Source organism: Cyprinodon variegatus, unplaced genomic scaffold (genome assembly GCF_000732505.1).
Source record: "Cyprinodon variegatus isolate N-32 unplaced genomic scaffold, C_variegatus-1.0 Scaffold974, whole genome shotgun sequence".
Taxonomy (NCBI): domain Eukaryota; kingdom Metazoa; phylum Chordata; class Actinopteri; order Cyprinodontiformes; family Cyprinodontidae; genus Cyprinodon; species Cyprinodon variegatus.
This window is the reverse complement of record NW_015151427.1, coordinates 10,415-33,463: the sequence shown is the minus strand read 5'-3', so window position 1 is coordinate 33,463 and position 23,049 is coordinate 10,415. Positions and strand designations below refer to the sequence as shown.

The window sequence follows — 23,049 nt, the reverse complement described above, 5'->3', positions numbered from 1 at the left end:
ACCTCTAAAGGAGGTACAACTATTACTGGGTTTATAGAGGCAGTTTTTTATTCACAAAGGGTCAGATTGGTTTGGATAGCTTTTTGACTACAACAAACAGTTATTCAATAACTGCATTTTGTATTTACTTAAATCATCTTTATCTGACATTAAAAAGTCGTTTAAGGATCAGAAACATTTAATAACATAAAAAATAGAATCAATCTTTAAGGCAATTAATACTTCATCACTTCTCTGCTCATAGAATGTGCAGTATTCCCATCAAAATACTCTGAGTTGTGGGTGGAAGTATACTGGGTAAAGTTGGAATTAGCTGCAGCACAACTTTGTTAATCCAAAAGTGCAGAGGCACAGACAGGGGACAGGTAAGTACGTATTGTTCTGTAGAGAGAAGACACTCTGAGATAAGCGCAGTTACAGAAAATGCTAAATAGATGACTCACCACTCCCACTCACATGTATTAGAACAAAACATTTCAGGTAAGGTCATTACAATTATAGATAACAATCCATTGTGAAAATCCTGTGCTGCGCCAGCTGTATCATTTTGTCTCCGTATCTTTTGTGCATTTGAGCTCCAAGAATGTCTTCCCTTTTAGTTTACTTGTTTACAGTTATACACCTAATTTTCTACATAAAACTGTTGTTAAAATCTAGCATTGTGCTAGTGCAGACATTGTGCATTTCAGGTGATGCTCATCTAGAAGTACAAATCCAACCTGAGAGACAACATTCACAACACTTTTGATGTGCTGCACCACCACAATGTTGACTTTTCCTTTCTGTCCATTAAAATATACAGGTGGCTGAGAGGTTTCACACCAAAACCACCAGAGCCATTGCTCTTTTGAATAAAGTGTCACACCTGTATATTTGTGATAACAGTTCCTTCAGCACACCTGTAGGGTGTGCTCCCGAATACACACTTGGAATTTCAGACTCCTTGTTGAAATTCAAATAATTAAAATAAAATGAGCCAAAACAATCGTCTTTTTTCCAGCCTTTTTATGGTGATTCAGAATAAAAACTATTGATTCCACAGCTCTAACTTCATGTCTATTGAAAAGGTATATAAATATTAATCAAAAAGCTAATTCTATTTACCAACAGTAATAACATGGTAATATAAAGAATTTTTTTCTGATGATGTTGTACCTATAAAGCTGGTTAAATGGGTTGGCGAAGTGCTGAATGTGGAGTTTTGAAATTGGTAATACAAGGAACCTACCTTATAGATGAGTACCATGACAACGGACATGTCTACGACGGAGAATGAAAAAGCATTTCATCTTTTAAAGGAGACAATAGGAAGATTTACAGTTTAATAGAAAAAAATTGCAATGATTAAAATCAATAAAATATGGTTTTTCCAAAAAAAAAAAACCTTCATTAGACAAAATAAATATGGTAACAATTTATCATTGTCTTAAGCTGTATTAAGGTGCATTCAAACTGAAAGTGTTGCCTGCTATTTTTCCAGAAGCACCATATCCAACCAGACAGTGCAGGGCTGGTTTCCGAGTATAACGTTCTTGCATAACATAATAAGGCATTCCTGTTCTGGCTTTAAATATAACAGTAGGCAGTAACTTAGTTTACCTTTTTTAGTGGGTGGAATGATTGTTTCACAATATTTAGTATTTCATCAACTTTCTAGATCATAAACTTTGGATCTGCCATTACCTCTTGCAACCAGATAACATATTGCTATCGGCACCTCACAATAAAAGCACAGGTGAAACGTATCATGACGGACTTTTACTCAAGTTTTCTCTATTTCAAACCTTTAAATTGGCTAGAAAAGAATTGAAAGCATTAAAAAAGTGGTCCAGTTTGGTTCATCCAGAGCTGCATCTAGATGACAGTCAGATTCAGCAGTATTTCCTTGTATCTACCCAGGCAGAGAGCACCAGTGATGTGGAAGGGCAGTGGCTTGCCAGGGTCTGCGTTGGAGGTAAGGCAGGATGATAAACAGTCCTATAGTGCTCAATTAAGACGGCTTTCTTAAAAGCCACCTAAAAAACCTTTTAGGCCTATTCGTTATTTTAACCTTTGTCAACATTATTTTCCCTTTATTCCATTTTGACAATTAAAAAAAAGAAATTGCCTCGGTTGCACTTCTTCAACTTATGTCACAATCACAACTAGTCCATGAGTGATCATTAAGTTTCAGTGGTCACCGCTCCACTCTTTATGCGATGCCACTGTTTGACAGCACCTCAGTCCTGTTATCAGCGAGCGATAAGAACGGAGTGCTGTCGCTCTCATGGCATTAAATCTACGGTGGCCGACAGGTGCAAACTCACAGTACACAACAAAACGAACCGCAAAAACATGTTTGATGCAAACTCAAGCACAGAAAACAAATGCAAAAGAAAATCGTGGTAAACAAAGAAGAAATGAGCTGCAAGCAGGCGCAAATGCGCAGTGAGCAAACAGCTGTACAAAAGTAGGTTATTTCGTCAGTTGATCTTCTGATATTTAGCCTTTATTCTTTATTCATCCTGGCTATTTATACCAACGGTACGGTAGTTTAAAGACAACGTTAACATCATGAAAATTATTATTTGCTTCTTCTTTTTTCCAAATCATGACTCTCTACGGCCAAAAATATTTACAAAGGGCTAGATATAGATGTCTTGTCTTAGTCTTCTTTCAGGTAAGGATGAGGTGAGGGTTGCCGGTAACGGTACCGGCAAACTTGGAGCCTGCTCAACCCAGATCTGTTTCCTGATTTTGAACCCTCCTGACTCTGTGTTTTTCTGCCTCTCAGATCCTCAAGGTCCCCCCCGCCAGACCAGTCAAATACCCCTGAGCAGGTATTTAACCTTAACCACCACCAAACAGCAAGTTACCTAAATCCACGCTAACCGTTTCAGTCCTCTTCTAGTTGCCCCCCTCCCGTGATCAGCCTGACGAACCAAGACAACCATTTACCTTTTCTTAAAATATTGTCAATAAACCTCATAATTGTTTTTCCAGTCTCTTGAGTGTTTTCTGCATGTGGGTTAGAAGACTAGACCCCAACATGACAAATACCTTACAGGACTACTACATCACATGCAGAAAATTCCTCTGAAATGCACTAATTGTGATGGAATTTGGCTTTTCCTTTTTTCAAACAAAAAAAAGGTAGATGTGCAGAAATTTAGTTCAACCCCCTTATCTTCTCTGTCCCCACAATCAAATCAAGAATATTCAGGCTTTCTTGCCTTCTCTGGTGGTACAGTTCTGTGCAACACACAGCTATTAAATCTGGTATTACAAAGTTATGAAATAAATTAGACTGTATTGCATATAAGGATTTACAACATAGATTAGAAAGTAAAGCATTATGGAACCGTAAGCTCACATTTCAGCTCAGATGGTGACACACAGGGAAAGAAGGCTGAGGCATGGCGGAGTAGTTGGTTACTCCCACAGCAGAGGTGAGACCTTCTGTCTGGTTGCTGACAGCAAGCTTTCACATTATCTAACATCTTTGTTTCCCTAAATGTTCTCTAAGCACAGCCTGTAACCCAGTGTATTGAAATAAACTCTCTGCAGAGCTTATTTGTGGTGGTGTATATTTCTGCTCATGCTAGTCTATGATCGGAAATACTGTGGTATTTAAAGGCTACTGACCCAGCAAGTCTTATACGACATTGAAATAGTAGAAAACACGACTAGCGGTAGAATATCTGAAATTGCAGAAACAAGAGGTTTTTTTTCTAATCTTCCATCCAGTACAACATTTAGTAATAAACAGTATATAACAGGTTTTAGTATTAATCATAAATCAGTGCTATGAAATATAATTGTTATGGCCATGGCTCTTGCAAATACTGATATATAAGAGACAACATTTATATTTTTCCAAAGAATTTTATTTAATTAAAGAGAGTAGAAGCTTACAAAAAGCAATCACTGTGTGATAAATTTAATTAGGCACATTAACACAAGCCTCAAGACTACTCTATTTCAAAGCTGAAGCACAGCAGAAAAACAATGTCTGCGATATAACATATTAAGCAGAATGCATTTTTGATATCTGATTTGCTTACAGGTTCAAGTGCGAGGCAGGATTATTGTTCAAGGAGCAGAAATGATCTCCCAGTTTTCAACACTTTGAAACATGTTGACAACATGCCTCTCAAGCACTTTAATCTAATTCCAAAGAAGATAAATCAAAACAGGCATGAATGTAAATCAGTTACAAACCAAAGCCCTGTTCATACAAGTGCATCACAGGCCACAATCAAGATAATGACAGCTGCAATAGTCTAACTGTAATGATCTGATGAACTAGAATGTTAGAAACTAAAGGTGCAACCTGGTTTTAACCTCTGGATAAAATCTGATAAGAATTAATCAACAGTCCGAACATGGAGGGGGCAGAATCAATTTACGCCGAGGCATATTCATTTGTCCTGCCTCATTGTGTTGGTTACACGTTAATGGAAAAAGCAGTCATGCAAACACAAGGTGCATACTGCTCATTGTGTCCACACAACACTACACATATAGAAGTTCTTGTTTCGAAGCAGGAACATAATCACATAATCTCCTACCAACCTTTCGTTCAGCCGAGGAAAGGCACACAAATGTATTCAACAACATTATTCTTTCCTTTCAACATATATGACATTTACTGAAAAAATAACACAGTTCTATAGTTTATTTTAGTTCGGGATATTACTTAACCTAAGTTCACACAGACCAATAAATCAAAATATCCAGAGGCTCACATACCAAATGAGTCATGCTCTTGTATCATTCTGTACATATAAAAAGTATTTGGTTTAATTTTTGAAGTATTTCAGTGCAATTATCAAGGAGCTCGGACAATGGAAATGAAACTATCAAACAACATCTGTTCTTACACACTAAAAAGAAAATGCTGCTCCAACTTAAAAAGAAATACTCGTTACCAGTTGAAGTGATTATTCTAAGTTTTCAACTTATTAACTTAAAAATGAAGTTGGATCAACTTGATTCAATTACTTATGATTAATTTAATCAATTCAATAACAGTAAGTTGGAGCTGCATTATGTTTTCAGTAATAAAGTGCCATGTATATGGTTTCACTTTTCATACACCATTGTTTTACCAAAATTCTCACCACAATAAAAGCATTTAAGAATGAAATAAATGCAATCACTTTATCCTTAAAAGCTAATGTACCATTAATGCTAAGAGACTCCACGCTTGCCTTTCCTAATGTATTTCTTAACAACCAATAAAATCCTAACCCTAAACCTAACCTAAAATCGATTCACACCATAGACCTAAACCAAACCCCCAACTAAAGAGGACAGCTTCATGTCCCCGTATCCAGTTACACTTCCTGTAAGTCCTCATAATGTAGCATACGGTATTCCTGGGAAATTCTCCCCACAAGCTAACAAATACATTGCCACGCAGACACAAACCCACGCACACACCTACAAACACACACAAAGGTGAAGTCAATAACTGGCCACAGTCAAGAAATCACTATCGATTCGGGTAATGACGCACGTGCTCTGATACTTCAGGGAGACAATCATTATGTTTACCAGAGAGGTTGTGTTTTAAGAAGTATTTGGTATTAGTCTCTTTTTAAATGCTCAAAATGTTTTAAAATACTCTTTTTTTTTTCTTTTTATATTTTGCAAGAGGTAAAATAACTTTTAATATTGGTTTAGCTTTGCAGGGAGCGAGTTCTCTGGCTATGCTGTGCTTAACTAGTTGAAAACTAAATAAGGCTGTCCTATTAGTCCTACATTTTCTGCGGTAGAATGATAGAGTCCCTATTTTTCTTGAACTCGGTCCTGTTCTTATCTGAATGCTCAAACCACAGCTTTTTACCTAAACTGTTCTGATACGTAATATTTGTTTGCAAATGCATGCAATATTGGTTTCACGTCCTCAAAATAGGTAAACATGCTGATCTAAATATCAGCTGTGCTTTTTTTTCCTAACTCTGCCTCTGTAAGAGTGATGTAGTACTTTTTCAATACAGTTCAACCTTGGGTCACAGACCGCAACAGATTGCTGTAATTCAGCTGCACTCAGTGATGTAATCATGTCTTGGTGGGTTGTTGCATTGGGGTGATTCATTTCTGCAGTTATCCATGTGCAAAAACAGCCAGCCATTGGTGTTTTACACCTTTCAATGACGTTTAAATGGTTTGTGACTTTTAATAGAAAGGACAGGAGCGCTCTCCTGGGCAGAATGAAGAATAGGACAGATACTGCCTCGAAGGCTAAACACAGGAAACTAAAGCATCTAATTACCAGCCTAGCTCCTATACAAGAAAAAACATATAAAATGTACATATAATTATTTTCAGTCAGAGCAGCAAATACTGTGTACTTCATACATCAGTAGCAACACTGCAACATCTCTGCTTTTCTGTGCTTGACTCAAATTGTGTGAGCTGAGCATTTCTCCCAAGTAACAGTCTCTAATTTAATCATGTTTTTTTTTTCGTTAGAGATCGTATTTTTCGATGGTGTCATGGTTTTATTTTAAGATCTGGATTGATACTAGAATAATGCAGCTAAAATAAAAAAAAAATACTTTTCTTTAAGTAAGAGCTCCTCTCTCTCATCTGAATGCTGAGGTTTTCAGCTACCCTCATTATGTGTCTCTATATCTTCTCCTTTATGCCATGCTGTGAATATTAAGTAGGACTGCAGCTATTGATTATTTTAATAATTAATGAACAATTTTTAATTAATTTAATAAAAAAGATTTCCTTTAAGAAAAAAAAAAAAATTAGTAAAATAAGAAGATGTCCTTTTATGAAATTAGCAGGAAACATTTGAGATTTAGAAGATAAAAAACTTTATTGTACTTTTTATTAATTGGGAATTTCAAATGTTTTTGTAAAAAATACCTATACATGTAATTACATATATTACAATTACTTAAATATTTGATAAATCACAATTTATCCAAATAATTTTTTCAAAACAAATTTTAGGCAAAAATGATTAATAAAGAATACAAAGGCTGCAGGAAAGCAGGTTCAAAACTAAGAATGTAAAATAAGAGGAATGATGATCTAAACCGGAGGTCTTCAACAGGGGGGTCCGTGACCCCTAGGGGGTCCACAGAGGTACTGCATGGGGGTCATGAAAGTTTTGGTTTATTTTACTTTTTTTATTTTACTCCCCTGCAATTTTTTCCACTAATTGAAATTTCTTTAAACACACATTAACACGAATTAAACACACTGTAGTAAGCAAATAAATGGAGGCAGAAGATGTATTTCAGTCATCAATGCACACATTCAGCGACACACAGGAGCTCTTTCAAACTGGACACCATTTCATTCACAACACCTGTCCCATCAACCAGGAATCAGAGACAGAAATACTTTAATAATCCCAGGGAGAAATTACTTTCATTACATTACACCATCTGTAATAGAGTGACTATGTATGATATAACACAATTGCATACAATATATAAATATATATATATATAAAATTAGGGGGTCCCCGCTCCATCTCGCCATCAGTTTGGGGGTCCTTGGCCTGGAAAACGTTGAAGACCCCTGATCTAAACATTAATCTCTTAAGAAAGCAATATTGTTCGACCACATTTCCCACTATGGCTCATCTGCCTGCATCAGCTCCATTATGAAGCTCATACCTTCATAATCAGCTGATGGACACTCGATTGCAAATCCAGGGAACTTACACCATAACTAAACTAAAACTAAAACTGCAGAAAATGTCCTTCCTCTTTATGTATCATCACTCAACTGATTAACTGTTTCTCTGGTATACAACTGATGCGTTGTTTCCAGATCTGTTGGTATTTTCATGTTTTTTGACTCATCTTGAGGTTTGAATTTCGGACATTTCATTTTCACTCTGTCAGTGTCCAACACCTCTTCACAAACTGATGAAGCATTACACAGCTGAGCGTCTCATTTACTTCTCTGACACTCTTGCCTGCCCTCACAGTTCACACACTGTAGCCGACTGCTGATGAGCAGGCAGTGGAACTGCATATAGTTAGGCTATTGTTCTGAAATTCAAAGGATTTAAATGATGCACATTGAAAATGTATTTGTTGCAGAAAGACTGAAAGCCAAAGTTGGATATGTTTAAAAGTCAGCCCTGGAGCACTGTTAAAGAACAGCAGGTGACTAAAGCCGCATGCTTTACATCAAAAACATCTGCTTCTAGTGAGGCAGCCTAATGTGGAGACCAGTTCACTGCGTACATGAAATCATGCAGCGCAGTTGACTGCTTTGTTGCAGATATGCCTCTTTGTATTATAATTCAATGCACTTGCACAGCCATTTGATCACCAATAACCATTTTTGCTACAATGACATTAAATTAGTGTTTTTTTAATCATTATTACCAATCTGTTATAAAGCTTTACCAATATAGCCACACATTCAGAATGATAATTTAGAATCATGTTGTGGGGAAGTGCTGCTGTAGTAGGGACTAGTGTGCTGAAGAAAATACATGGCATCATTAATTACACCAGTTATTAATTTCAAGCTAGGCCAAAGCAAGGCGGAAAGTAACTGGAAGTATATTGCCAAATTTTTTACAAGTGACCTCTGTCCTCTATAAAACCTGTATGCAGAGGAGGTGTGTAAAACCAGGTAGTCTGTGCACCAGATTATAACACATGCGTCTTTCAACAAAAACGGGTAATAATAAACTTGACAAAAGTAGAGAAAATTCTCTAAAAATACAGGTTCTTGGTTATTGGGGGGAAAAAACAGTTGGGAGTTCCTAACATTAGTTCGTTTTCTGTGCATGTATATTGACTGGGTTACATGAAAGAATTCTCTAGGAATTCATATTGCAAATTAGCAAATGGTCGTGTGCAGACACCTGGATGCATAATTCTACAAAATTTGCAATTTAAAATTTGAATTGTAAATCAAGATATTATGTTAAATATTAGGTACCACTAAGAAACAATTTACCACCAAACTTTTTATTAGATACCCTGCGTATATATAAAATGCATTGTTTGATTTAGTATTTTAGTCATTTAAGAAAAAAAGCTATTTAACTCATTACAGCCCTTTGTGAAAAAAATAAATTTCCCTTTTAAAATTTGGTAACTTTGTTATTGATTAAAAATAAGGCATTGTATTTTACCAGATATTCTAAATCTATGCTGTTTTAAGACTTGAGCAATAAAGAAATCATTTGAGTAGAACATGTCCTACAAGAATAAAAAAATGTAATGTAATATGTCATAAAAATGCACATCTAAATCCAGAATGATGAAAAAATATCCATTGCCTGTTCATTTAAATGTTGTTAATAGAACAGCGTTCTATTTCCTTTAAAATTTAGCCATTTTCTTCTAAAATGTTTTTAGCCTCAGATAAGATTTGAAGAAGAAAATTGCTATCATTGTTTACAAAGGTCATTTTGGTCTTATGTTCAAATTGTGGAGGATAGTCAGATAAAGTGTTATAGAGAGTGTTATATACAGTGTTATAGGGAGGCCATTCAAAACTCAGACTGTTCCTTTAGTAAGACCTTAAACCCCAGAATGCTTCCTGGGGGTCAATAAGTGAGTGCAGCCCACTGCTCCCGAAGGGCATTGGTTCAATTCAATTCACTTTATTTATATAGCGCCAATTCACAACACATGTCATCTCAAGGCACTTTAGAGAGACAATTCAGCCAGATCATACCGTCAGATTGGTTCAAAGTGTTCTATCTAAGGAATACCAGTTGATTGCATCGACTCATCGGTTAAGGACAAATGTCCCCACTGCTGGAAAAAAGAACATTTTTGGAGGATATGATACATTTCTGAGTGAAAAAGATTTAATTTTAAACAATAAATCTGTACAAACGTACTTTTCGGAGCATTCTGTATAAGCATGGAAATTGTGTTAATAATTTGCTAAACTAGAACAGCTGTTAAAGATTACAGGAAACAGAAAAAACTGCCATATTAATAGAGCAACTTTCAGTATTTTAATTGATTTAGTTCAATTAAATTAAAAATTGTGCCTTAAGAATACCCTGCCTGCCTCAGTTGTTTGTACCCTCTGCCTAAAAACGGATTAATCTATCTGTAGCTCCACAGGTCTGAAAGTCTGAGTCTCATCTCTAACCATGTTTTATCCTCCTGGGCACCCTGCTGTCATCTGGAGGTAACGATGAAAAATGATTCTCATCTTAAGGACAGAGTTTCAACAAAAATGTGATGATGAATACTGATTTTACGATCTCTTTAAGGCTAAGCAGAGATGTATCCAAGCAGAACTTGTCAGGGTTCATGAAGACTATACAGTAGAGAAATAGATCTACAGTACAGTACATACCATCAGATTATGATAACATACCTCTTGATCACAGGATAAATTCAATCATCATTTTAAGTCTTATTCAAATAAGTTTAAATGCAGGTTTTCACGAGTCCTGGGAAATCAGTGAATCCCTCCGGATGCAGGGGTTTCATAGAACCATTTATGCTATTTTCAAATTCTGGAAACTTCAAATTAAATAACACTTAGGTCTATTCCAAATCTTCACAATCCACTTTCTTCTTTAATTTAAAATGACCAAAGGAATGTTTTGTATTTACAATATATCTAAATCAGATTCCCTCTAACTACAGTTCTGATAAATAGCTTCAATGATCTGTAACATGAAGTACACAGGTGGCTTGTTCTGCTCCTTTCCCTTTGCTGATAAATCCTTACATTGGTAAATCTGCAAGAGACCTCTGATACCCAAGCTTTAATATCCTGGGATTGACATGCATACATATCTGTAGAGTTGTTTTAAACAGTCTCATTTGCACTAGCTTTAGGAATGGATGTTTTAATGAAAGACAAGAAAACAGCTACAACAAAAAACATGGAGAAGCATACTAAAGGATCCAGACAACTGGGCAGTTCTTCTTTCTAAATCTTCACAAAACTAAACACAGTGTTTACTTTTTATGTTGATGGATATGGTTTACAGTTAATAAAAGCTGTAAGTGTGGCCTAAAAAAACTGGAATATTAAACAGTAGCAACTTTTAAAAGATTTTTCTTTTAAATATAGGAATTTAATGTAATGGTCAACAAAATCATTGCAAAGGAATATGGTTATTTCTGGTTACTACTTCCAGAGTCTAGTATGTAAACTTAATAATGGAACGTTGAGTATAGATAAATGCCGAAAGAAAGGATGTACCAATCTGGGGTTTCAGCATCCCATATGCACACGACAGGAGTATCAGCAGTCTGGGTAAGTCAAGCAAAGTCTATTCATTATTTTAAGGTATTGACTGTGGGGAAAAAAAAGGGGCCCACAGCTTGCTTAGAGTAAAGTAGGATTGTTGTGTGAAAATCAAGGTCCTGAAGAAAGAACCCCACAAAACCCAAGTTCCTAGATGTCCATTTAGTGTTTTCTACAGTCAGGAAGCCAGTTTATTTTCTCTTTACTTAAAAGCCTTTTGGAGAAAATTATTTTATTTTCCTGCAGTACCTGATCGCTTTGCCAAAAGTGTCCTCACCTGATTTAATGACCATAGTATCATTGTGCTAAACTGACCAGCAAAGTTACCTGGGTCTAAACAATAAAGACTAAGCAATGAATGGCTTTTGTTGTCAAAATCAATTTTATAATATTTTTTAAGAAACATTGATAATTATCCATGGGCTCCAAAGTCTAAAAATGCCATCTCAAAGTTTAAACAAGAACAAGGTACATTACAACACTTTGTTTACAAAGTGATTGTCCTCTCACTATTAGCATAAATAATGATGGAAATATATGCCTCTATGGTGACTTCTGATAATTTGCCTCGTATCCTGCAGACGAATAATCAATTGAGCAAACTATGAACAATATATTTCATGGACAATCTCAATTGTGGGTCGAGAGATAAGTTGTTCCACTTTTGTTTTTAAGATGGGAAGAACAAACACAATTCTTAATAGTATTTGAAATGCAGAGTGCCAGTCTCCCTGTGGCCTCCCATCCATTATGATGGAAAAGGTTTCAAAAGATTTGTTCCCAGCTGAATCACAACTAGGACTTAATTGAATTCTTCCACTGTTTATTCAAGGTCAAAGCCCATCACTCTCACAGTCCTTTGCCTTGTAAATCTATCCTTCAACATGTCAGTGGGGGAAAAAATGAATAAATAATAGTGATATTTTCATTAGTCTACTTCTGCTCAATAGCGAGCCTTGCTGTTATCACTTAAAATTATGAAAAGGTACAATAACAGGGCTGCAAGTAACGATTGTTTTGCAAATCAATTAATCTGACAATAATTTTTTCAAATTATCAATAATAATCGGATAGAAATAGATTCCGTTAAGAACATTTTTTTTTACAAAATTAAACCAGGTGAAACTTGAGGACTTCTGGATAGAGCATATTCACAGACGAAAATATATATATTTTTTTATCTTAAGAAAATCTTTAGATGTTTTTTTTTTTTTATTTTGATATCATTACTGCTCTAAGTGGTTTGCTGTGAGCTAAAGATGTTTTACAGTCTCTTTACTCCAGTAAACGATTAATCGATTACTAAGTTAGTTGACAATTATTTCAATAATTGATTAACAAGGATTAATCCGATTAATTATTTCAGCCCAATATAATAATAATATTTTTTCTTCTAATCTAAAAGAAATCTACTTGGTTAATCTGAATAATTCTAATAAACAGAGCATGAGCTCTGAATCACTTTATGAAATCAGTTACCTCCTAGTGAGCAGGCAGCAAATGCTTGCAGTTAGTTGCTTGAGATTATTGTCAGACAGAACATCAGCTAATCTGCTGAATTTTATAGATAATCCTAGCACTTATCTGAGTCCTGACCAACTCATTTCTACCCACTGAGATATTATGGTGCAACAACACTCCATCCAAAGAATATGCTGCAATCCTCAGCAGTACCAGCCAGAATGTTCAAATTGGATTCCAGGTGGATTCTTTTTTACTAAGATATCTACTGAATAACAGGAAAGTTCATCTAAAGGATGAGGTATTTAATATTTTTTTTTTTTACTGCTGGCGTATTTTACATTTTTTGTCAACCAATTAGCTTCCCATGAAAAATTCCTGTTTATCACAACACTGCTGCTTGGAAACAAGCATGTTAATGAAGGCATTCCTGATTTACAACATTTCTGGTAAAAATTAAATGATATAAAAACCAAAAATCATGTAAAATGAATATCCTAGCAGATATGCGCCTTGATCAACTCAATAGATTGTCAGTCACTTAGAAGATACCTATCTCAAAAGAGTGATATTTGATTAAAGATGCAACTAAGAAAGCAATCATACCTTTAAGAGAGGAATTAACTTTTTTGGGAGATAAATTAGTTTGACGTTTCCTATTCAAGCTTGGACTTAGGAGATTAAACAGACCACGTGACGAAAAACAGCTGATTTGTTACCACACCCAAACACTTTGTAATTAATTAAGATCTGATGCCTTAGGAGTATAATGTTTTTTTGCATTGCCATTGTCATTTTTGATGAACCAGTTTAAATCATTTGAGCTCTGTAAGACGGTTATACTGTGGTCACAAAATGATTGACATGGTGAGCAATAATAATACTTAACCCATATTCAGTATTACACCTGGCTTGGACCACTGATACAGGACAGGATGAACCTATCCTTCCATCTTGTTTAGGCCTAATTCTTCCTCTAACTTATGAATGCTGCAGCTGAAACAAACATATGGAATTGTGCAACTGTTTTGGACATGTTCTCCTTTTTCCAAGCTGAGCAATAAGTAGTCTTAGTTTCTTTTTTCTAAACTGAAAGGAGGGTTAGCTGTCATGTTTTACAAGTGCTTAAGTTAGCCTTGAAGCCATTGTAACCCAATGGTGTTAAGAATAATGTGTGCCTTGGGGTAAAATATTATTGAGCTTGAAAATTATGAGCAATTTCTGATACATTCAGATTCGTCTGTCAGTCAAAAACAATGTGAAGTACAAAAAAACCCGTAAATGTTTGTTCCTATTATCAGGCTCATGTTTTATGGGCTATGATCGGAAAAAAAAAAAAAATTTTACCATCTATTTCATAAGGCCTTAATTTTTAAACCTAAACGTAAACCTTTCTTACAATCAGGCTGCACACCTGCTAAACAAGGCTACTGTAGGGATGAGGATTATATTACTTACGCCTAAGAACATGTTTTCCAGCCTTAAGTGTTTTGGAAAGTGAGTCATTCCCCTTTAATTCAAGATGAACACCCCTCTGTATGATTGAAACCTTCTGTAAATTTTTTTGGATTAAGCTGTATGTGAAAACTCTCCCAGCTCTTCTTTTGAGTATTTAGCAGTTAAAGAACAAACTAAACAAGACATGAAAACCCAAACATTGGTACGGCTGTATCTGTTTTCTCTTGCAAGGATTAATAAATGCTGCTTGAATGAAGACCACCAATCTCATTGCAGCTAACTAACTGTATGAAAAACAGCCCTGTTATTAACAACATCTAACAGTTCTTATATTGATTAACTAAATGATCTGAGTTACTTTGGTCATAGCATTAGACAGGTAACACTATGGCTGTCATTTAAACTTAGTCAAACCATATTTATAATATATATTGAGGAGCTCTGCTGGGTAGCCACCGTGTGAAAGAATGCTTGGTGAAAGACTGGCACTAAAATTATATATAAACAGCTGTTATGCTAAATTGTTCTAGGTATAAACATGTCAAATAACCATTTTAAAGCAGCATAATTTCTGGCAGATCAGAATCTAGATGATTAGGATATCAAGTTCTGAACTCCATAAGATCATAACACAATTCTGTCCATTCATAAATGAATAAAATAATTCCTCCAACATAGCTGTAAACTCTCTGAGCAAAAGGTTCCATTGGTATGCAGTCATAAATACAAACTATAACAATGTCAACACTCACCTTTGTTATTACTTTAATTGTGTATAATATATATGTAGGATGCAAACCAACACAACAACGCAGCAAAACTTTGAATTACCAAAAAATGGGACCTCATCCTCCATCTTACAACAGAAATACCTGCAGTGGGGCTTTTTTTTTTTAAAGCAAACTTCGGGGTTCGCACTGAATCAATTCAAACCAGACTATCAGAGCTGACATTAAATAAAAACACAGTTAAAATCAAAGGCTGGTGACTTACTGTGGTGAAATTTACAGCGAAGCATTCCTCTCCTCGAAAGGTGCACTGCAGAAGCATTTCACCAATGTCATGTCCTGTCCGGTTATAGAAATCAGTCATGTTGAAAAGTTTTGGCTTAAAGTTCTGGAAGTTTGCCTTTTCCTTTAGGACTGCCAGAACTTCAGCCTCAGCCAAGTGTGGATTGGCTATTTGATGGTTATTGTTAAGGAGGGCCAGGAGTTCTCCAACATGATAAAGATCATTCTTTGTGATTTTGGAGAAGCGGAATTCATTGAGGTTGCAGAAGGTAACTGCAGGAAAGGTAAGGTTTGTTGCTGCCACTTCGTCCAACTTGGTGACATGAGGATACTCTAGATAATACGAAACCCGATCCAAGCAGACCAGCATTAGTAAGCTTAGGGAGCCCAAGAAAGATATAGTCCAAAGAAATCGACGGAATGTCATGTGTCCATAGGCAAATATGTGGCTCATGCCATGTAGGGTGGATATATTGGCAAATGCTTGCAGGTTGGAGGGCCTGACACTTTCAATGCTTTCCTCTGAGCTTCCTTTCATGGCTGTAAAGTGATGCTCAGTACTCTCTACGAACTTCAGGTTAGACACTTTGCTTAGCAACAGGAAAAGCAGACTGTACCTAGGACTGATGTTTGGCACAGTCTCCTTTTTCCCTCAGAGAAGCTGCAATATTCTCAGTGAATAGCTACCTTAAAATGGTTGTCAGACTCAGTAACAGTTTTCTTTTCATTACGTCTCACATGCCATTGGTTTGCCAGCTGTTCCTGAAGTGCCAGGTCCCCCTTTTCGTTCAGTCTGCCGTTTTATTATCTCCAGAGCTGTATCTCACTCTCCCTGCTCAGCTGTCCTTTTGCAGAGGAACCAAAAACAATGAAAGAAACACCCACTTCTACTAAAAAAACGCAATGCCTCCTGCTTCCTGAGTCGACTCAAAAGGAAGGGAAAAGAAAAGAGAACAAAAAAACAGCAGACAGAAGGACATAGGCAATGAGGGGGGGAATGGGATGAAAAGAACTACCATTTGAAGAGGGGCGCTAAGCCTCAGCAGTCAATGGGACCCTTCCTCCTCCAATTGGAGAGAATGCCTCTACATCGCTTTGATAATAGGATGCAATGGTTTTCTGAATGAAGGTAATAAAGAGAGAAATGGCTCACTGGTCCCTCGCTGTCACCTTCCCTTTTCTCTGGTGTCTCTTTAGCGCTTCTCTTTTCTTCCAAGAAATAAAAATGAGGGGGTCAGAGACCTCCGACCAGCCCACCACCGTGACTGAAACACCGGCGTTTACTGATTCCGCGGGTTCCACTTCCCTTATTTGCACTGATCGAAGAGACAAGACCACCTCTTGAGCCTTTATGAGCAGTCCCCGAGCAGCATCAGCATTAAAGCCACCTCAAAACCTCCGTGCTTTAGTCCTGTTAACATACAGATTTATATTCTGCCGTGTGGAGTCTTTCACTCCGTTTCTTGGCTCCTTTCTCTCTGCCACCACTCCATTTCTTGCTCTCTTCATCTCTCTCTCTCTCCTCCTCTTTAGTAGTCAGGATCCATCCCACTGCTGAATGGCTGCTTTGCTTGTGAGTCTGTGTTCAAACAGAATGTCTCTCAATCTGGAAATCACATTAATTTCTTTATTATTCTCTAATCATGCCCTATAGCTCCACTGATGTCAACAAGCAGGTTGATTATTTAATTGAGTTTCATAGATAGTTATATATTTATGATGTAGACAAAATAGTATCACAGAATTATTAACATTTAAATAGTTTTATGATGATACATAAGAGTAGGAAAACAGATTATTCTACAGAACATAGATAAACATCTTTTTAATTATGTATTTACTTGATATCTAAATTAAACATTTTCATATGTATTTTCTTAATATAATTAAAACAATTACATTTTCAGCTAATCTGTCTTGAAATGTGGCCACAATTAGGCCACAAATGGACTTTATTGGAGTTGAAAAGCAGTTGAGAAAGTGTTAATTTCCCTTAAAGAGCAAACAGGATTATCATTCATTGGCTACCTAGGGGCTACTTTTAAGTCTAACAATGGGTGTATAGCCAAAGATTCACAACCTTATCCTTTAAAGATCGATATTCTGCCCTGATAGCCAATCATGTAGATCATAGTGAAGCTAACAAACAATGCTACATAGCATGACAGCCATCTGATCTGCAAACTGATAAAAGGAAGTAAGAGATGTACTCTGCTACAAATCCAATTAGAGACTTTTAAGGTATGATAAAACCTAAATAAAGAATACTTTGGTTTTCAGTCCATCTAAAATGACATAAAAAATTAATTAAAACTAGAATAAGTACAAAGAATATGACTAATACATAAATAGAAAATGGAGAAAAGGATATTGTGTGAATATAAACACTAAAGTGCATGAACTACAATTTACATGGACACTCTTACACTGTTGTTGCGAAGCTGCCATCCACAAGAGGGTGTGGCAGTTCATCCTTAAGCTGAGCCACACCAATAGATGCAAGAGAATAAATGACACCAGAGGCTTGCCAGAACAGAAAGACAAATTAATCCAGTTGCAAATGCATGTTCGTGCAAGTGTGTGGAAGCCTTGAGCTTTAACATTCCTCAGACATAAACCACAACCACCTGCTTAGAAGCATGGCTAACAAAACAATTAGTCTTAATTGCTACCAATGCTTACTGCTGGATTAGACTGCAAACAAAAGCTATGTTGCCATTTACTTCATTTAAACAAAATGGCAGGTAGCCTGACAGCTGGAGAGAGTGACATCCCCTGTCTTTGAATACAAGTGTTTCTGTTAATGCGGGTTATATCTTTTTTGTATATTTAATTCTATTCTGCTTATTTATTCACTAGCCTAACCTTTTCTGTTTGTTTAATAAGGTGAACAAAATATTTTTTTGTTTATTCCGACAGAATTGAATACAGCTGGTACATTTAATTTTCAAATAAAAATAAAAGTACTTAGGAATTCAGAAATTGAGAAAGATTCTCAAGCTAAAATGCTATTGAATGCGGGTATCACGGAATGCACAGTTTGCATCTCTTAGCCAAAATGTAAGCAAGTAAAAAAGCTATCTAGCTGAAACATTAAGGATCATAATAAACAAAAGCATTGCAAGTGCATTTTAATCAAGCTGATCCAGGTCTGTGTAATTCAATTTGGCCCAGTTGCTTTTTTCTGCACATTGTGTTCATCATTGTCTCCAAGGGTCTCATGTATAAAACATTATGTGGAGACCATACTAAAGATGTACATACACCAAACACCCGAAAATCGAGTATGCAAAAAAAAAAAAATAAATAACCTGATGTATAAAACTATGTGCATGCAAAAGATTTAGCAATTTTCCCTTATACTGTAGATCACAGCTGTGCCTAAAGTTTGCGTCCAAGGCTCCACCTCATGTTTGGTCCCCTGCATGCCAACAAGAAACCATGAATGGTTGTAACATAAAACACCACATGAAGATCATTGTGTATTTAAAAGAGCCAGCTGATCAATGCTATTCAATGGTTACCAATGGCAACACCAGGCAAGAGAGCTGAAAAAAGCGCAGTTTAAACGATGTGTTGGTGAGTGAGGTTGAATAAAATAAATATGTTTGGTAGCCACAATAAATAAAAGGAAAAATTATTAATGACACCTTCAGAGTTTGAAGACAGCATTGCACTTAATGCATTATTTATTTATTATTTTGTTCCTTTTTAAAGCGGCTTAAGGCATAAAGTCATAAACTAATGTATTAGCCATATAATACATCATATATGTACATATGATTCTACGGTACTACTCTTACAAGCTTACAGATGGCAGAACAAAACAAAAAGTAGCAAAGACCTTTGTCTAACCTACAGAGAACAAGGAAATTTGATCTTGATCATGAGAGAGCGCACACACAAGTGAACTTGCGTGCAAAAAGATCCCTGAATGGCAAATGCTAAAAGAGGATGTAAAACATATGCGGACCTGGCAATGACGCTATTGGACGCATAAGTTAAGTTAGCTGTTTGTGATCATGTCTATACTAAATATGGTTATTACTATAAAGGTGATAGTCAATGGGCCATGTAATTAGCGTAGATTTGCAGTGTTGCAATGTTAGGACCAAAGGTGGGCCGATCAATCCTCGTAATGATAAAATCGATACCAACACTTGTACTTCTATTGAAGAATACTCTTATAGAATGATCAGTTCTACTTTTTTTTTCTCTGCCTCCGGTACTCACTGCCTTCAGCAGATTCATCACAGTCTCCCTTATTTCACAGGACTGTGCAGCTCCCCCTAGCCTCTCGTGACTATCTTCCACCGTCACACAGCCAAACAAGCAATTTCTGTTGTGGTGTGCTAATTTTGTTTTATTGTCTTAAGTTTCTGTTATAAATTGCTACATTGTTTTGTTAATGTTTCATTTTTCAATTGTAATAATAAAGTAAAAATCCCCACAAAAAATTATAGAATAATAACCGGTAAGCTGCATTAAAATTAAACTAAATCACCTTCAATTTAATTAATACACTTTAATTTAGATGAAAATGTGTATTGTGGTTTTGAGATTGTCATCAGTACTGTGGCATAACCCTGTTTATTTTCCACCTAGGCTTTTTGTCACTGCTGTATAAATATTACCATAGCTGAATTTTTAAATATGCTCTAACAGGCATGTGGTTGCAGATTATAGGCTGAAAGTGGTGGACTTTTCAACAATAATTTGCTTTCAAGTGGCTTTTTGAAAGCACAGCATAAAGCAGAGAATACAAATGAGGTGCACTAATATTGGAAACATTGCTAACAACAAAACTCGATTTAAAGGAGCATTTAAATTGAACTTTAAAAAGTAATAGACTAAGTAAATCTTAAGGCCTGTAAAACACAAGCAATACACAAACTATAGAGTTGCGAATATATTTCAGATACATTCCAGAAATCATGCAGCTAAATAACTCTTATTAAGTAACTAATCCTTTGTGCCACATGCCATGGGCGTCGCACCCGTGGTGAATGTGGGCAGATGCAACGCCCACACTTTTCACATTTAAAGCCTGGACAACTAAACTTTTTGTCTTACTTGCAGTCAAAGTCGACTGACTCAAATATTAAGTAGCACGCTTTAGGTGAGATAGATCCGTACTTGCAGCAGTAGCCTCTGTAAATGTGAATTTGTTTATCTTTGCTCTGCTTTGTTTCTCTCAAAGATCGTTCTGTAGTCAACAGCATCAGTGTCATGCTGAAAAATGCTTCCTGTGCTCAAAGCTAAAGGTGCGCTTATAACTGTTTATTGTTCCATACTTGCCAACTCTCCCGATTTATGCAGGAGAATCACATTTTCTTATGTTATCTCCAACTGAGCTCCTAATCAGTAATTTCTCCCGCTAATCTCTTTCAGTGATGGAAAAAAGTAAACCTGTGGGGATATATCCATGGGTGAAACAGACCCGGGGTTCAGGTGGGAAATGTCGCCCCACGTTTTCCCTATCTATATTTCCCTATCCAAGCTGTCTTTGAACGCACTATGAGCATACACATGGTAACCCAAATACATGAAAACAGATCTAAGCACATCTGAACGTGAGCATCAGGATGTTTCGCAAACCCTGCAGCAAAAAGCAAAATACTTTGCACTCTTTTCAAAACAATCCATGTAACTCATGTTAAGTTTGCTAATTAGATTAGTCAGTTAAATAAGGAGAAGCATGTCAAACATGCCAATATACCAATATGTGAAGTTAGTTTCAGAGGTTACTGCCTCTGTGAGATTACTTGCTGGCTATTTTATTCTTGAAATAAACCCAATCCTTTCTCATTTCTGTACTGACTTTATGCTCACATTTGCCCTCCACATTATAAAATAAGCCTTTTGGTCAGAATAAAAAGAGGACAGCCAGGGAAGAGATTAAAAAAAATACCTATAGCGTTAAAGTGACTTTAAAATTAAATATCACAACACGTTTTACTGTTTCTCCTCCTAATGCTGATTCCAAATTTTGCTATCCACATTTTTTAAAGGCTTATTGCAATAATAGAACGAACAGAGTCGGGGAGGAGATGGACCAGAGGCAGCAGCAGGGAGAAAGATGTTAGGGCTTTACATGTAAGCAGAAATTATAATTCCCTGACAATATCTATTGCAGGGAGCAACCAGACAGGTATTAGGAAAAGGTATTCATAGATATTTTACAGGAAAGTTGAATTCAAGAGACTGATTAAAAAGCTCTGAAAAAATTATCCCGGGCCAGGTTCATGCTTACTTTTCTGTGCTTTCATGGATCTATCTCTGTTGTTATCAAATTAAACAATTTGTTTATGAAGTTGCAATTTTGAATAGGTTCTCATTTTTTAACTGCATGAATTTGAAGTTAAGGTTCAGTGGCTGTGGACTCTTTTCTTCATGGCAACAGCCCATTAATCATTTTGATAGTAACACATACACTGATGAAAAAATCTCCCTATTTTTCAAAACCCAATGTTGACATATGGGGTTTATATGAGATAATAACATATTAAGCATATTTAGTGACTACACATCTACATTTAGTCTTTTTTAGCTCATGTTCTAACGAAAAAGCTAAACTTGGATTCTACACCCCTCTAAATTTGAGCGTGGGGATGCATTTCTTGGCAGTCATGTGTTTCTCGGCATAACGACTGCCAGCACTTTGCGCCGTTAGCTGATTGCAGTCAGCTGATTAACTTCTCTGATAGGATACTCACAGACAGCCAGCCTCTCTTACATTCTGACTGGTTAAGGGAAGATTTGAATATGGAGTGAAGCGAACAGTCCAAACAGAGCTGTCAATTATTGAGATGAATGAGTGAGAAAACATTGACTGAGGACATGAGGGGCAGCATCAGCATCAATGCCATCATTACAGAGAAAACATGAGGGACGTTTTAGTCTTTAACTCAAATTTCTAATGTGCAAATACTAAATTAAGGACATTTCCAACAAAAGGATTCAATAAAAAAGGATAAAGGATTCAGTATGGAGAGAGGCAGTGCTAAATGGCTTAGGGGTATGATAAGAACAAGGTATTTCTATTAAGATGTGCTAGTCACAGATACTTTTTTTCCAGCAAGCTAATATATTAATAAATGTTAGATTTTATGTTCTGTATGATGATATGACAAAAAGATTACACTGAAGCATAATAAAGGTTTGAAATGCTGTTTGTTACATTTAACTGGCTTTGCCACATCCTAGGACGGACCACATCCCCCACACTTTTGACGGGCAATGACTAAAATGACAAAATGTTAATTGAGTATCAATTTCCATAGCAACTACTGTAAAATAGCCTCACTGATTCCTGAATAAGGAAGCTATTTTAGAGTCATTTCACTGTTTGCCATCTGTTTGAGCTGATAACTGATCAGAGGAATTTATAGATATTCTGGTCAGAAGAATGAGTTATGGCTAGGTCTATCTTCCCTTTTTCTAAATACAGATTCTCACTACACCTTACTTTGAGGACTAAAGTGGTCAAAAATGAGAAATTGACCAATCCATTAAGGGCATTTAGGAAAAGGCTATATTTTTCAGCAAACATATTCTCTCTATATTTCTCTCTAAAACTGGATTTTGTAATGTCTTTATCTCAGTATAATTAGTTTTCTATTAAATAAAGAAATCCTTAGAATGTTTTTCACTCATATTGCACCACACGCATGATAGGAAGAGCATCAAATTGATGAGCATTCACAATTAAAAAATAAAATAGTAGCAAAATACAGTGTTAAGTTTACTCATTTACAAAAAAAATGTGTTTATAAAAAACACATATTCACCTTTGTGTCATTTCAATTATCAGTAGCATCAGTAGTACTGTAACAGTAAGTGAATGGTACAAAACTTACAGTAGCTGTGCCTCCATAACCAGAGATGTGTTCTATTTTCCATAATTTCTCCTAAACCG

At 36.0% G+C, this 23,049-nt stretch overlaps 1 protein-coding gene across 1 annotated transcript in view; it reads right to left on the bottom strand.

Moving 5' to 3' along the window:
* LOC107100461 (acid-sensing ion channel 1-like) overlaps positions 1–16,636 on the bottom strand; it is a 134,527-nt gene extending 117,891 nt beyond the window's left edge. The window contains exon 1 of the mRNA XM_015398964.1: positions 15,115–16,636. Within this exon, the coding sequence (XP_015254450.1) occupies positions 15,115–15,669 (555 nt within the window). The 5' untranslated portion in view covers positions 15,670–16,636. The remainder of the gene's footprint in view (positions 1–15,114) is intronic.
* Positions 16,637–23,049: the final 6,413 nt, after the last annotated feature.